At 40.4% G+C, this 16158-nt stretch overlaps 1 protein-coding gene across 1 annotated transcript; it reads right to left on the bottom strand.

Moving 5' to 3' along the window:
- Positions 1–1231: 1231 nt before the first annotated feature.
- LOC149288463 (CUB domain-containing protein 2-like) lies at positions 1232–7122 on the bottom strand. The gene is made up of 6 exons (XM_089491646.1): positions 7047–7122; positions 5899–6246; positions 5267–5608; positions 3551–3904; positions 1968–2146; positions 1232–1546 (listed from the first exon to the last, which is right to left on the bottom strand). The coding sequence occupies exons 1-6, from the start codon at positions 7120–7122 to the stop codon at positions 1232–1234; spliced, it is 1614 nt and encodes a 537-aa protein (XP_089347772.1).
- Between the last annotated feature and the right edge of the window lie 9036 nt (positions 7123–16158).

Genomic DNA, 16158 nt, shown 5'->3' with positions numbered 1-16158 from the left:
AGGGCAGACCACGCTGAAATTGTCCCCTACCCCTTCCTCTGATGCTTAAAGGAGATAACACGTTTATTTATAACCTACATTAAGAGAACACAATAGATGTGTTAGAAAAGCACATGACTTTGTCAAGAAAACCTATGGCGTGGTATTTAAATATATTTAATCCCTGGAATGTAAAAACAAAATGACAATTGAAAGGCACATCAGATTTGGTTATAAAGATTCCGGTTCAATAACAGTTAACTGATCCCAGTACATGCTCTGTCATGTTGATGGAGACCAAAGAATTGCTTGAACACCCACATCACTTAGAAATGTGCTATAAGACACACTTCACTGGTACCGTATAATGGACGTATTAAAATACATTTGAGCACAAAGAGGAATCAATCAGACACCGTGTAAAGCTGCCACTTTTACTGTTAATAAATGAGGCATGTTTTGGCAGGACAGTTTGTAAAAGTACTGGAAGACGGTATTATACAGAAGTCAAGTACGAGAATTCAAGCCATATTTCTACAGCTTTACGACACACTGAATGCACAGAGCCTCAAATCCAAAGGGCCATGTAGCAACATGACTAAGGGAATGGGTGCTTGAAGCTGAACCTTTGAATGTTTTTGTGTTTTCTTTGCTAATATCTGGCATACAATGTGATATTTCAGACATTTTATATGAAATCAGATGTTGATATCTGTAAAGCAACTGTTATAGTTTTGTCTCCTCCAGTTAAGCATTTCCGGATTGTGCAATAATGTAATGTAAGATGTTTCAGAAATGTCAGAAAAGCTAGAAATTAAGTTTTTTCTGGCTCTACCATAATACATCACCCCGTGTGGTCGTAGAGTGTCTGCCAGCCTTGACGGCATCGCTCCCTATCCCAGTGTTGTGTGGGCCACCCGGATGGACCCACTTGTGCCAATATTTCGTACCCCTCCATACAAAATTACTGCATATTTTTTTTCTTACAAGGGATCAATTAACAGAATAAAGTGCAGCACAGGTTGTTAGAAGATAACAAGATACAGTCCCTCATAAATATGTTAAAAAAATAAAATCTGCAAATTAGCCTTTATATGTTTCTAAAGCATTTGTTAACTAGTTGTAGTTTAATTTGCATTAATTACATGAATGATGAGTTTCTTCCCAATTGATTAACCACGTCATCTGTTATTAGAAATGAAGTAGTATCGGTTACCACTTTATTAGCAACCTGCAATCAAGAGGTCTTTTGTCAAAGTAACACAAGTCCAACCACTGCTATGAGCATGAGAACTCCAGCTAAGATGCATATACTGATGAACACCACGTCGCTGCTGTCCTGCACACGGTCGCTGCTCTCAGAAGATTCTGCTTCTGGAAGCTGAGGGTCCGCGGGGTCTTCCTGCAATCCTTTAAGTCGGGATGGATCCAATCTGTACAGGAGATGCACGGAGGCTTCCTTCCCTTTTGGTTCGCACTGCACCTCGTACTCATGGACATCCTCATTGGCACCCATGGAGAAGTCCACATAGAGGACGCTCACAATCACAGAGGTGTTATTCCGCTTCTACGAGCAAAGCACAGTTTATGGGGAGATATTAGATTTCATGACAGACAACTTGGTCATTTAATATTCCCTTTCCTTAAATATTAAGCATGAAGTGGTTGGTTTTATTTCATATTAAAGTACAGGCTGCTAGGATGTTCACGCTACGTCGAGAAGACAAAAACAATTAGCCAACAATGGCTTGTCCATATTCATTTTTCCGTTAGGGTTATGATTAGACTATTAGTGACCACTTTGATCTCCGGGGATCCAGAGTAAAATCACCACAATGAATTTTGGAAAGTTCCTATATTTTGTCATAGATATGACATATCTGTTATATGTATTTTTGTTATATCCCACCTCTGTTTATGGCAGCTCTTGACATTTCTGAATCCACATCTCTAGAACCATATTTCCCTGGTTGTTTGAAAGATATTACCTGAGGCTGTGTTCCGCATGTATCAAATCTAGCGTGGATTTTGTAATTATTGCCTGATGTCTGAGCGGCACAGCTTGGGTTCCCCAGGTAGATGTGACTCCTCTCGAGCTGAGGCACAGATTGGCTTGGAACGAGGATATGGAAATCTGTACGGGTGCAGGTCACATTTATTGGGACAACTGAGGGGGAGAAAATAATCGAATCAGAATGAATTATTTACACAGTTAGGAAAGCAGCTGGCACATATGGTAAACGTGAGATGGGGTAAGTGTGCGTAGTAATAATAAAATTGTTAAAATTCTAGAAGAGTAACGGCTCTAAAAAAGTCTTGCAATTGAGTGCCTTTCAAAAAATGTTCGGTCGTCTGAGAGTCTTAGGGTTCTTGTTTCCGATTTGGTGATATCTGCACCCATTCAGCACATTTCGGACCAGCATGTCATATCCCTGCTTGAATACAGGTAACCTGAACAAAGTTTCTCATGGGCTAGGTGCTTATGGTTACCATGAATGACCACGCCTGGACTGGTCATTTGGCACACCGTGCAAATGCCCAATGGTCCTCTGCCCGACATCGCTCTATATGCTCCAGCGGCAGATCGCGTCTTCACGGTGGGCTTAACACGTTTGCTATTTATTGTCTACTAATTAAGCCGCACCTTATAAGATCTTTACAGCTGTTCATTGCAAAAGGGTTAAACATGGTCCAAACATCACGTTGCAATAAAAATAAGATTAAGCTGAGTCTGTAATTCCTCTAGTCAATCAATAGGAGACGAGGATGTCTTCTGCTACCCAGTACATTAGAAAACCATTAAGAGCTTTTCCCAGCTACTAAATGTGCATTATTGCAAGCCACGGAGAAACCGTATACTCCTGTCAATACTGGCGGATTGTAAATCACTAGAAATTACATTTCCTCTACTTTGCGCTTCCTTATTTAGTTGCTCTCACCCATCTGAATAATTTCCGTAAGTCTAAGGTTTTAATATCCCGGGATCGGTTCCAGGGATCTGAGTGGGACATGTACCTATCCGCAGTAAACGGCTGTTTAAAGGGACCCTCCAGAAATCGTATGATAGCTGAGTGATCCCTTTAAATTTACATGATGTCCCCCTTTGCAAAAGCATGGAGGATTGGGTAGAATCACCCCGTATGAACTGCCCCTTTGCCCTCCCCGGCCATTTCTATTGCAGGCTGAAAACATCTCCTGGAATGTGATATTCTCTTCTTTTTGCTGATACTCGTCTTTCTAAAGATTTTGCAAAGGGCGCAAAATATCTTAAACCTGTCTCTGTGAATGCGAGGGGGTAGCACAGCTTAATATGGCAAGGGTTGATCGCATTGACTCCGGATTCTGTGCACCACGCGGACGGTTATATGGCAAATGATCTGCTTCCAGTGCTGCATAATATATATTATACAGTGTTACAGAATATGGTGACACCTTATACATTAATGATAATGTAATAGTCTGTAGTTACAATGATGAGGTCACTAATATTAGCCCCACCACACAGCGTACGGTATATAGTATACTGGTAGAACTGACACACAATCATGATTTTCAGTGGTCTGTTACTTACCCCCAATGTAGGATACAGAGAAACCCTTGCTGGCAGTGTCCCTGTCTGTTGTGAGTACTAGGAGAAGTTTATTCTTGCTTGATATAAGGGGTGTTGGGGTGTCATGGCCACACCACCTTCCCAGCAGTCTGTTGCCCTCGCTATCCCCGTCGTACACAGACAGGTGGTCATAGTCGCACTTATCGGTCAGGCTGCTTCTCTCTTCCAGATCCATCTCATGGAAGAAGATTTTGATGCGGAACCCCGGTGGCAACTGAATGTTCCAATGACAATGAATATTGTTGGGATACAGTTCTGGATAACGTGGACTGGTTATATTACCCTTCACAGCTGTGAATACTTCTTGGCATTCCCCTAGGGGAGAGATACAGAAAGCATGAACTCTAGAAACTTTCCCCCTCTCCAGGGCTAGACCCTGGAAACTGGGTATCACTCAATATTATGATAACGCGTGGATCCTCCTCTTTCTAGGAGTCTATCATATGGGGAGAACCAGATAATACAGAAGCTATACCTGTCATAACCTATAACCATATAACCTATAACCTGCCATAACCTGTCATAAGCTATACCTGTCAAGGACCCAAGGTGCTTGTGGGGTAGCCGGATTAAATGCCCTGTATGTTTTGGGAGAGAGGGCCCTAACGTGGTACCTTCTCTATGGTCCCATGAAGCGTTAATCTGGCTCTGCATATAGGGCTCTGTTTACTAAGTGCTGAGTTGGCTTGAGTTCACCCCAAGAGAAACAATCCAAGAATTATCAAGTTATGTACTCCGTAACATGAACAGAAGTACAGCTATAGGACAAGGCAGGTGTTCTATGCTAGTAGGAATTCAAAGGTGTAGAAGGGCAACTTTACTGCTAAGCCTCATTTACCCCGGGACTAACTATGAAAGCCAAATGTGGACCAGAAAAGAATAGTTAGACCAGGTTTTTCATAGACGGCTGCAGAAATGATGCTTTTATAATCCGGAATCTAATGTTGTAAAGCAGCACTTTGGTTTAGACAGTCCTGTGCAGGGGTTCAAAGTGTCTTCACATGGACATTATTGTGCACAACAAGGCCTGCTGATATCCATATGGGGTATTTAATCAAATGTACATCCAAGGCTTGTTATTGCTCTTGCCCAGTGTTATTTTACATGTGAACACAAAGATCAATGGACATTGTGAAAAAGCAAGGTATCTGTTCTATTAGATCCCAAAGAATCATAGGATTATAATAATTGTACTTTTGTGGATTGATATAATTTATAATCAATACATAGAGTCTATTATATATATATTTAATATACAGATATATATATATATATATATATATATATATATCGTAGATAGATATTTTTTGGAAGTTAGGCAGTGTGGGTCTAAAGCTGGATACAGAAAACTTTAGATACAAATTTTAGCTCTCTCTCTCTCTATATATATATACAGAATAATATTTCATGAAAAGTTAATGCGTTCTAAAAGATAAAGAAATATATTCATATTCACTGCTTATCTTAAATTATTTAGTTATAACCTCTTTGGAAGGGAAAAACATACAAATTCAGTACAAGACTCCATCAATACTGCATTCTTACCCAGAACCATAAAAGCCCCTGACACATGCAATGTTTCAAAAGCTTAGCCTTCTTTAGGATCTATTTACACCTGAGGACCTGTAGACATTCTATGTGTGTTCACAGAAGACCCTTTGACTCTGATAGCCATACCAGATGAGAAATATGCCTTGAAGCCTTGTGCTCCAATGTTGAAATCTGATTTGAATACCACCAGCAGCTCATTGGAAGACGAAGTGGTGTCTGGGGGCTTTGTGGTCCCACAGTAATGATTGGTTTGGTGGTCCTCTAGACCTGGACCATCAAAGATGGCAACATAATCAAAGTTACACTCCTCATTATCTTCCATCCTGAAGTCCGTGAAGATGAGGCGAATCCTGGAGTGCGGAGCTGCTCGGATTAGCCAGTGACATTCCGCATTGTTTGGGTAATTGTCAGGATAATCAGGACTTGTAATTGCCCCAGAAAGGCTTGTAAGGACCCCTCCACAGATATCTGCAAGGTACCAGATTGTAGTGAGAAGTGGAGCTTTGCAAGGTATCCAAACAATAAAAATACTTACAAATTGTTACTTTCTGGGATTTTTCTAGTTAACCCTTCCAACTTTCAGATCTTAGTATATCTCTCCCTGTGCATGAGTTAGCCAAGACAATGTGTCCAAAAAGTCCCTGTTTTCAATCTATTCATCCCCATAAAGGAGAATTCTAGCTTTACTGTGATATATTATTTCAACTTTAAAAAAAAAAAAAATCTTTAAAAATAATATCTTTAAAATACAACCTTACCTTTCTTATATGTGGCGTAAAATCCTGTGCTGCCCACATGTCTGTCTGAATGAAAAAGGACAGACAGAACATGCCATGAAGATGTGATCTGTGGAGGTAAAGTGGTGCCACAGAATTGGCCCAGGAGATTTCCCTCATCCCTAGATGCCCCGTTGTAAATCTTGACATAGTCGTATTCACAAGAGTCATGCAGTTCAAGGCTGAAATAGTGGAACGTGAGCTGGACGGTGGATCCTTCAGAGACCACAATGAGCCAAGAGCACTCTGTGTGTGGTGGGTACTGCCCTGGGAAGTTTGGGCTGGAGACATTACCAGCTGAAGAAGAGAGGACTCCGCCACATTTCACACCTACACCAGGAAGAAAGAAAGCAAAATGTAATGTTTTACCCCAAAAATAAGAAGTGACATGTGGAAGAAAAGAAAGCTCCTTACTATGTACATCTAAATAAAAACATGGGTGCATAAAATTAAAATATATGTGATATAGATGGCTGTACATACAAAGTACACCGTGTACAGCACGAATTGTCTCATTGACCAAGATGCGTCCTGTGTCCTTCACCCAAAGGAACTCTGCGTTTTGTTCCCCAGGTCTGGCCTATTCATAACACTGAACTTGATGACTACTTGTGGTACCAGCATGCACTGGGTACTTTTTCAAGTCGGGGCATCTCAAATACAATCCATATGGGGTAGTCTCTACCATCACTGCTCGACCTGCAGAAGTGGCTCGTTGTTCTGTTACATTTTGGCTGTCCAACTGCCCCATTAAAGCTCCTATTTCTAAATTACACCCTTAATGTGCCTGTTCACAGCGTGACCTTCAGTAGAGTCCAGGATCTCTTTGGAGACAGCTGGTACTCTTTGAGTCATCAGAAAACATCTAGGTAATTGTTAATGGTATAAGTGGGGAGGACGGGGCCGCCATCAATCAGCTTATCGTAGTTTTTGTTACATCGTTGACCTTACTAACAGTTCACAGTATCGGTAGTCATCTATGTTTTCAATTTAACCTTTTTGGCAGCCAAAGCCCATGTAAGGGACTCAAAACAAGTAGACTTACTGTCTTCAAATACAAAAATGATGAATTTGTATAATTTCAGTAATAATGCAAACAGAGTGAAATCACAAATAAAATCCGTGCTTACCTTTACGTGCCTGAATCACGGCTTCTCTCCATAACACTGTTATCACCAAGATAAACTTACAGAGAATATTGTGCATTTTGGAACAGTAACACCGTAATCTTTATCCACAGCTCACAACTTCCAGTACAGATAAGAGACAGAGAGGCTGAGCTGCTGCGAAATAAATAATTCATCTCTTGTCTAAATAGGAAACTGATCTCATGTTGTTCCCCACCCTTGGTGCCCCGATGTGTATCGGATATCCTCTGATTTACAAAGTCTCATTCAGTCCATCTGTGTAAAATCACACGGAGTATGAATTCACACTACCCAGCCAGGGCAAATAAAATAACCCATAATCGGATTAGGGGTTAGGGCCGTCTAAAGTTCTAGGTAGAAAACCACTGGATTCCCACATCAATTTTTAGCTTTCCTCTAAACAAATGTGGAACCTCAAGAAAGTTTACCGCCAATGCATGATAATGTATATGGCTCTAAAGGGAGACCGTATTGCTGTAACTTAGGGTATAGAACAACCAGGAAGTCATGAAACATCGATTCTACGGCCAAAAGAGTTTTAAATACTTTATATAACTTATTTCCTGACTTATGTGAAAATAAAATTGGCTCCTAACGGATTCTGTTCAGAATTCCGCCCTTAAAGTGATGAGACCTCCGCACATCCCTCTAGAACAGTGGTTCTCAACTCATCGGTCGCGACCCTGTCTTCAGTGGGTCGCGGAGGGTCAGGGCCGGACTGGAGGCATACCGGGAAAATTTCACTTTCCTGGGGCTGCCTTACACATTCTAGCGGCAATCCGCGAGCAGCAGGCTGTCAGGACCGCGGCCGCAACAATCAGGGCCATCAGGCAGCCTCCGGTCCGGCATGTACTTTAGTATTACTCCCCGACCGCAAAGCAAGTTGCTTGATTGGTTTGTGGTTGCTGTCTGCTCCTAGTGAATAAAGTTTTTTCTCTGATTTCCCCTCCCTCATCTTTTCTGAGGTTATTTTTGGGTCGCGACTTAATGACCAAAGACAAATGTGGGTCCTGAGGATACACGGGTTGAGAACCACTGCTCTAGAAGCCGATGTCAGGCATAATGTCCCACAAGTGAAAATAGAGAAGGAAACCTAAAGCCTCCAAGCACCTCTACGCCACATCTCGTGCACCCATTTACTGGTGGTGTGCCATACTAAAAGTTATTGTACAAAACAGAAATCTAAATGTATCATCCAGTGGGATCACCTTTTGCACCCTCTATCTTCCTAAAATCAAAGATCCCCCCAAATGTCCAAACAGCCAAGTAACTAAATGAAGTCTCTCCATCAAAATAATTTTCTGACTCCCTCATCGGGTATAGTAATGAACAAACAAATAAATTTACCAAAAGTAAAGCTTGGCTGGCCTTAGAATGGGATATCACTAAAAACCTGGCTGGCCAGAACAGGGGAGTGTCTGCAGCCTTGCAGATCGGTGCCCGGACTTGCCACTAACAATTAAATTACATGAATAATTACTAGATTAGTTTCTGATTTGATAGCCGCTAACTGTCCCTTTCATTGATTGTATGACCAGGGCCTAAATTATTAACATTTTGTGCTGTATGTTGCTTGTTTGTCTTCTCCTTCCTGGACATCCTTGCAGGTTAAACAAAAAAAAATATATAAATTTCATGCCAGTGGGTTTCTAAATTATGTAAAAATAAGTAAAGTTTAGCATCACAGAAACTCAGTTTTAATTAATTTATTCCAATAAAATTATTTTATCTACACGCCTGGAGGTTGTCGTTCTTCTCAGTCATGGGACATTCTTTGGGTGACGTTCATTACTCAGACACCACAGTGAGCTGATTCTTTATGGCAATGCAAATGAAGTCCATTCCTCCGTAGCCTTTTATTAGTCAGAGTGTCTGGCTGGGTGATTAATAATAAGGCATTCTATTGCTTACTAAAAGCAGCATGATAATGAGTCTGTGTTTGTGTAGTAGATTAGGCTAAGATAACAGATCTACAACACATACAAATGGCTATTACATGGCTGCCGGAAAACATTGTGTTTATTTAGAAATATTGAAAATATTTTCATGTGTTTTAATAAACATGGATGAGAGTTCCTCTTTAAGCTCCAAAAAACAACCATTTTACAAGGAGAAAAACCAAACAGTCCCATTATGTCTATTGGTTCTTCCCAGTATCTGTGATAAGCAACATCCCCTTTTTGACAGACTCCATTGAGCCAGATCCCCATTCTGGGACGATGGCCGCATTTCGTTGTGTTTCTTGGCCTCACTTCTACCATCCTGAAATAATATGGGCAGTCTTGTTACAGCGGTTACAGAAGAAGTCACAATGCAACTTGGTGTCTAATTGGTGCATTGAACGGTTCTAGTCCAACGTTGTGGTCTTTGAACATCTCAGTGGCTGCCAGGAAGACACAAAGTCTCCCAGCTGAACATTTCCTTACATGTGTGTTTTTATTGGATAAAACCAAGAGGTATCCTTGGCATCTTGTTGAATGCTATTTAGTGATAGGTTTGGATTAACAGGTAAGTGGTATCCTTGGCATCTTGTTGAATGCTATCTAGTAATGGGTTTTGAGTAAGAGGTATCCTTGGCATCTTGTTGTATGCTATCTAGTAATGGGTTTGGAGTGATATACAGGGTATTGTGCAAAAGGTTTGTTATCATTGAGTTCAGATAAGGATTGTATTTTGTGTCAATCATTCTATTTGTGCAATACGCATCAGAAACTGAGAACTGGTTCTACAAGTTACATTATATGGGAAATATAATACACATAGAAACAAATTTTATCTCATCAAGTTTCCACCAAACAGAAACAAACACTGAGCAAGAAGAGGGTTGTTATATACAAGTTATACACAACCAGTGTCTAAAAAGTGCATTTCCTTGGCTCATGATGTAAAGTGAATCAGTCATCGAAATAACAAAGAACAAGTCTACCAGGCAATCGAACACTACTGTAGATCCATTATTCTCATAATTAAAGATACTGTTCGGTTCTCAGTGTGAATTGAACACTTTTGTAACTAAATGCAGCATTAGAAATCTTATCCCCAGCACTACAAAATCCCCACACCCTTCCCAGAAATAATTCTTTAATCCTCTAAAATATGCCCCATTCATAATTTTGTATATCAACATTAAATTGCCAAGGAAATACAGACACTGATAGGCTTTTGGCAAATAAACTGAAAAAAGGCCTTCCTAAAAATGTCTTTGTTGTTTTATGCAATTAAACGTGCAGAAGAAAGAATAAAATGACCGATCCATTTGGGTTTATTTGCTTAGCATGCTAAAAAGTGCAATTAATGTTTTGTCTAAGTGGAACAACACCTTTAACTTCAGAGAGAAACAATAGGAGGATTGTGGATAATAACTCATCGGCACCCTGCCAGTGAAGACAATCCACGTTGAGCAATTAGTAACATTGGTGTAGTTGAAGTTACTGGATCAACGTGTCCTTTGACGTTAATGATGATGAACCAAAGCTGAACCAGACAGCACGCAGTGAGCTGCTGTTAATTGTAGGCATAACAATTCCTATTGGGGTGAAAATATAGCTATTTAATATAAAAAAACCCACTACTTTCTTCATCTTATTTCATCCGGTGCTCTGGGGCTTCTATTCCCAGTCCAAACCCTGACACGGCTCTATATGTGACTCATTGCTTTGGGCTTCATATTTTAAGTTGGTTCCAAGATATATTTTATGGGATTTATGGCTGGACTGGTAGAACAACTTCTACAATAATTCTGCCTCAGCGGACCTCCTGGGGAGGAATACAATAGTCTGTTATGATTGTTTTTGCTGCCAGCCATGCAGACAGGTTCAAGTTAAGAAAACTAGCGACCAAAAATAAAATAAAAAATATCTCTGGTTTTTCATCTCTTAACTACATCTATTTTCACGATTTGTCTGTTCTCTTTTGTCGTCTCTTGAGTTTTTCCTTTCTTTATTAATTTCATACTAGGCTTGCTGGACATCCCACCGTCCATCCGAGACCAGACTCTATGGTAGAGACAGAGGAGGCTTGTGAGATAGCTGTGTATCTGGACTCTATAGGTTCCAGCAATCCCCACAATGTTACAAACCATCATGGAGATATGGTAGAACTTTAACATGACCTCGTACAGCTCGAACTGCATCAGATTCCAGCCCGTGATCTGGGAACCTCATTTAAATATTCCAGGAATATAATGGAACATGTGGGCACGAGGTTTTTTTTTCTCAGTAAGTAGCACACGCCTGTTCGGTTGTTATGTTTACAGAGTCTTCAGAAGAACAAAGTAAACAGAAAAGGTCTAATAAATAGCTAGCCGGAGTGTTGGAAGCCTGTGTGCAAACACTTCACGCTTTGCGGTCTCACGGTTAGGCTGGATCTGCCCGCGCACACAGGACACGAGAGAGTCACGGAGAGAACGGAAGATCTCCACGGGTTCCAGGGATCCATATGTAAGAGCCAGATTTACCAAACACTGGAGAAAGACAACATAAAAAATATTCTTCTGCTAAGGATAATCTTAGATTTATTTCTTTTTATTTGATTCTCCCTTAAATCAGACAACCTCTACCTCGTAAATATGCAATATTTAGAATTTTATGACATAGGTAGAATTTACTATTTTTAGTTCTTCTTTTACCAGGGTTGACTAGAATATCATCTGAAGGATTTCGGTATCTTGTTGTTTAGAGAGAGATCCACTCGATGAACAGGCAGACAATGGATCACAGCAGGAAACTTGGAGATGTCAAGCTTTCACAAGTAACTTTCCGAGCGACAATCAGAGATCGTGACACCGCAAAAGCAAAAGATGTAAGTTGCTAATATTATATTTTCTAAAAAAAACAAGAGAGAATCCAACATCCACTCCAGATTATATCAGTGGTATATATATATATATATATATATATATATATATATAGTATCTATATGAATGGCGGACCAACGGCACCGCTTGGCCATACAGTGACCCAATGGAATACTGATTAATGCTGGAACTTTCTTGTGTCTGGTTATATTTACTAAGCATTGAATGGTTGTATGTTGAAGACTATATGATGTCATTATAATGACCCAGTCACTAGCTGGAAGATGATGATCCTAGAATAGCACAAGATTTAAAAGTCATTATATACTTACCCAGGTAAAACAGGGTCTACTCCAATTTTTATATTTCAAGGAGTTATCCCAGATATAAATAATAGGACGGAACTTTGAACAAGAATTGGGGAAGTTTCATTTTGATGAATATGCTTCATGTTCAGACCAGGCGGCCGCTGGCCTTAAAGTGCCAGAGTCACTCTGTCATCTCCATTCTTGCCTTGGTGATATTTCTTATTCAACCAACTTTCATAAATTAAGGGATCTATTTTTTCTTATGTTATGGTAAAATAAGAGACCTGTACGGTCTTGAAAGCTCTTGATTCTTCTTTAAGCTGTTATTTCTGGGGTAGACTTGGCAATGTGCTTTATTGTTATGTTTAATGGGCACTCTGCTTTCTTTTTGTGTTATAAGCGGAGTTATCAATACATATTATGATTACATGTTACATATAAACATGTAACATATGTAACATAAGCAAAGCGTTATACAGTATCTCTGATAAAATGATAACTGCCTTCGCATGATGTGATGAAATATTAACAGCTGACACGGTGATGCATTGCCACATTAGCTGCTATTTCTGCATCTTCTAACAATGCAGAAATAAGTTAAATAAGCTGCAGCGGGTATAAACCAATAATTACAAATCTGTTTCGTTGCTGCTCAATCAGTTAATGCAGATCTGTTTCTTGTTACTTCCAAAACCCTTCATGTTATTCTTGTTCTCAGGATCTACATGATTATTCCTCCCCGTTATCTTATTTCTGCTCTATTGTTGGTCGAGAGGTTAGTTAGATATGCTAGTTACACTGAATAAAACATGCGATTGTGATAAGTCCACCTAATTTCAATAAAACTAAACTTTTGTTATCCTCTCATTGTATTAAATGGATACTCCAGTGTCCAATGCAACCTCGCCACTGAAGAACGCATATAGTATACTGTAGTATACTGTAATATGCTTTCTGTTAAATTAATAAATAAAGCACTGACCTTAGCAGAAGCTGCAGCTCCATGGCTGCAGTGTAATGCCTCCTACTTGGTCCGAGGCTGACATTAATGGGAGCACTTTCTGCGCATGCACACATTGGGGTGCAGAGCTGGAGCCGGCTGGCGGTGAGTAAACCACATGGCAGGAGATCTGTTTGGCTGAACATGTCTACTGCAAGCCAACTAGCCGATGGACGGATGCATGTGCAAAAGGACCACGGGGAAATTTGAAGGGACCCCTCAACTATCATATGCTTTAAAGGGCATCTGATGGCTGGAGTGTCTCAATAAAGAAGGAACACATGAACACACCAGTAAATGAACTGGTGGTTGGTTCCCAAAATATATCTGGTTGTTGTTTTGAAGCTGGAATGGACGACGTCTGTTATTGCAGCTGCTGGGCATACCCTTTCGGCTGGCTGACCATACTGGGAGCTGGAGTAACACACGCAGCCCATTCTGTCTGCCCAATGCACAGATCACATAATCAGACCTACACAATGGCTACATGTCACACAATCAGTGCTGAACAATACACACTCAAAACTCTACAATGGATACATGACATTGTGGCCATGTCATGTAATATCAATGGCATATTGTCTGCGTGTAACTAAATCATAGCTACACAGTGCCCTGCGTGCCACCAGAACCATGACCTGTAGATCTAAAGTGACAGAAAAGGGAATACCAGGATTCCGTCACACTTTATGTCTATGTATTCCTTAGCCGGAAACTACGTCAAAGTACCCCAAGCCATGATCCATGCAGACCACCCGCCATAGCCGGATAAACCATAAACTCTCCTCCTTTAAGTCCGCAGGTACAAAAGGAATGCCTGTAAAACCTCAGCAAAGTGATGCAAAGCAGCCTACGTCATCTATCAGCCTGAAGGGTCTCTTAACTGCTCAACGAATTACAAGGGAACTGAAGGTAAAACCCTGCAGCGGGCAGCACAGTGAAAAATATTAATTGTGCCCTTGAAAAATTGAATATTTTACCTAGAATTAGCAGATTAATCAAAGCGGATTCATGATACCCACAGCTCTGCATTCTATGTTGGGTAGGCATTTTTTTTTCCTGAAAGCATCTAATTGGAAAATGTGTTTTTGTTTAACTTTTAGAACAGAGCAGCTTTAAGGAGAAAAACAAGAGTCCGTGCTCAACAACGAAAGGCAGTGACCATCATCAACGAGCAGGTAAGCTCTTCCAGAATGTACAATGCAGGCTTTGAGGAACTCCAGACATCACCCAGGTGGATCAACCACTGTTTATTTATTCACAGCAGATCCGCCTGTCACCATTTGAGGGGATCCTGGAGCCTGCTGGGAATACTTGAGGACCAATTTTGTATTAATTTTAAAAAACTATGTGCACAAAGATATTTGTGAGCCTTTTTTTAAATGTTCACTAATGTTTCATGTTCTGCAGTGCACTAGGAAAACATTATCTACACTATATGGACAAAAGTATTAGGACACCTGACCATTACACCAACAGGGACTTCTATGACCTTGTATTCTCAATACAGAGACATTAATATGAAGTTGGACCCCCTTTGTAGCTATAACAGCTTCCACTCTTCTGGGAAGGATTTCCACTAGATTGTGAAGTGTTTCTGTAGGATTTTTCACCCATTCATCCAGTAGATCATTTGTGAGGTCAGGCACTAATGTTAGACCACAAGGCCTGGATCCCAATCTCCGAAAGATGTTCGATGGGGTTGAGGTCAGGGCTATGTGCAGCCGGTCAGGTTCTCCCACACCAAACTCCTCCAACCATGTATTTACGGACCTTGCTTTGTGCGCTGGGGCTCAGTCATGCTGGACTAGAAAGGGGTCTTCCCCAAACTGTTCCCACAAGAAGCAGAGGGTTGTCCAAAATGTCTTGATATGCTGAAGCATTAAGATTTTCTTTTACTGGAAGTAAGGGGCCCAACCTCTGATTTCAATAATTAAGAAATGTGTCCCAAAACGTTTGTCCAAATAGTGATGTACAAAGCAAGGTCCTGTCAACAGGTTCTGGCAAAAAGTAATAAATAAAAAGTAACCCTGATAATTAATCTGCAACTGAAAACTTCTATAAGTTGTGCTGACATCACACCGAGGGAACTATACAGCAATAAAGGAAGACCTGCTGTGAGGATAATATGTCCCAGTATGCCGTTGTGATCCTTGTTGAACAGCTTTTTAAATGTCATTAATTTGTTTTACAAGTAATGGAGAAACCAGGAAATCGAGGAGGTTTAGATGAGTGCTAACGTTCCCAAAGGAAATAGATTTTCACAACATCTTCAAACGATCCTGTAATTCTAACACAATGGGATGGAAGGTTTGTTCAGCTGATTAATGTCAGGATTCTTTAGGTGGCAAAGCGTAACCTTGTCATGTTTTCAGGACAGGTACTCTGATGTAGCTAGCACTGTGGTTGGGAATGAAGATCACATCCTCTTGAACTGTACGTTTCTTCTTTGTAACTCAAAGTAACAATATCACTTTATTCAAGGTTGCGTTCTCCACTATCGCTTGTACAAATAACATTAGCTGGACATCAATCTTTACGGACTCTGAGCCGGTCCGATTCTCTTTTGAAACATTGCATTGTCCTACATAAACCGTAACACAATGCATAGGCTTGTGGTCACCACAGCTCCATAAGTTGTGAAGGAGTGTCCTCTTTGCCGTGAACCACAAAAATACCTAATGTGACGTATGTAAACAGGAGCTATTTTCTCCCAGTATAAAGACCATATTTACTGAATAATGGGCTTGGCGACTTCACAGCCTATAGGTATTATGGAACAATATTGCTTGAGACATGTAATCTATCACTAGGTAACATTGTATCATTGTTATATACATAGTGTTGTGTTCTGGACCTTTGTTATCCAGCGGGAAGCCAGGGGGTATTGTGCTATTGTAATAATATATATAAATAGAATAGCCTTCTCAGATTAGGGGTGTACAAAAACTCTTAAAGGAAAAAAATACTAACAGGCCTCCGGCTGGACAG

The sequence above is a fragment of the Sceloporus occidentalis genome, unplaced genomic scaffold (assembly GCF_023333645.1).
Source record: "Sceloporus occidentalis isolate IW3139 unplaced genomic scaffold, rSceOcc1.0.p SCAF_51, whole genome shotgun sequence".
Taxonomy (NCBI): Eukaryota; Metazoa; Chordata; class Lepidosauria; order Squamata; family Phrynosomatidae; genus Sceloporus; species Sceloporus occidentalis.
Note: the sequence above shows the minus strand (reverse complement) of the source record. Positions and strands in the feature narration are given on the sequence as shown.

Coding starts and splice junctions, on each gene's coding strand:
- LOC149288463 (XM_089491646.1), bottom strand. CDS start 7,122: ATGCACAATATTCTCTGTAAGTTTATCTTGGTGATAACAGTGTTATGG. Junction 3,905..5,266: donor CAAGGCATATTTCTCATCTG/GTATGGCTATCA, acceptor TCTCTCCCCTAG/GGGAATGCCAAGAAGTATTC. Junction 1,547..1,967: donor CATGCGGAACACAGCCTCAG/GTAATATCTTTC, acceptor CTTTGCTCGTAG/AAGCGGAATAACACCTCTGT.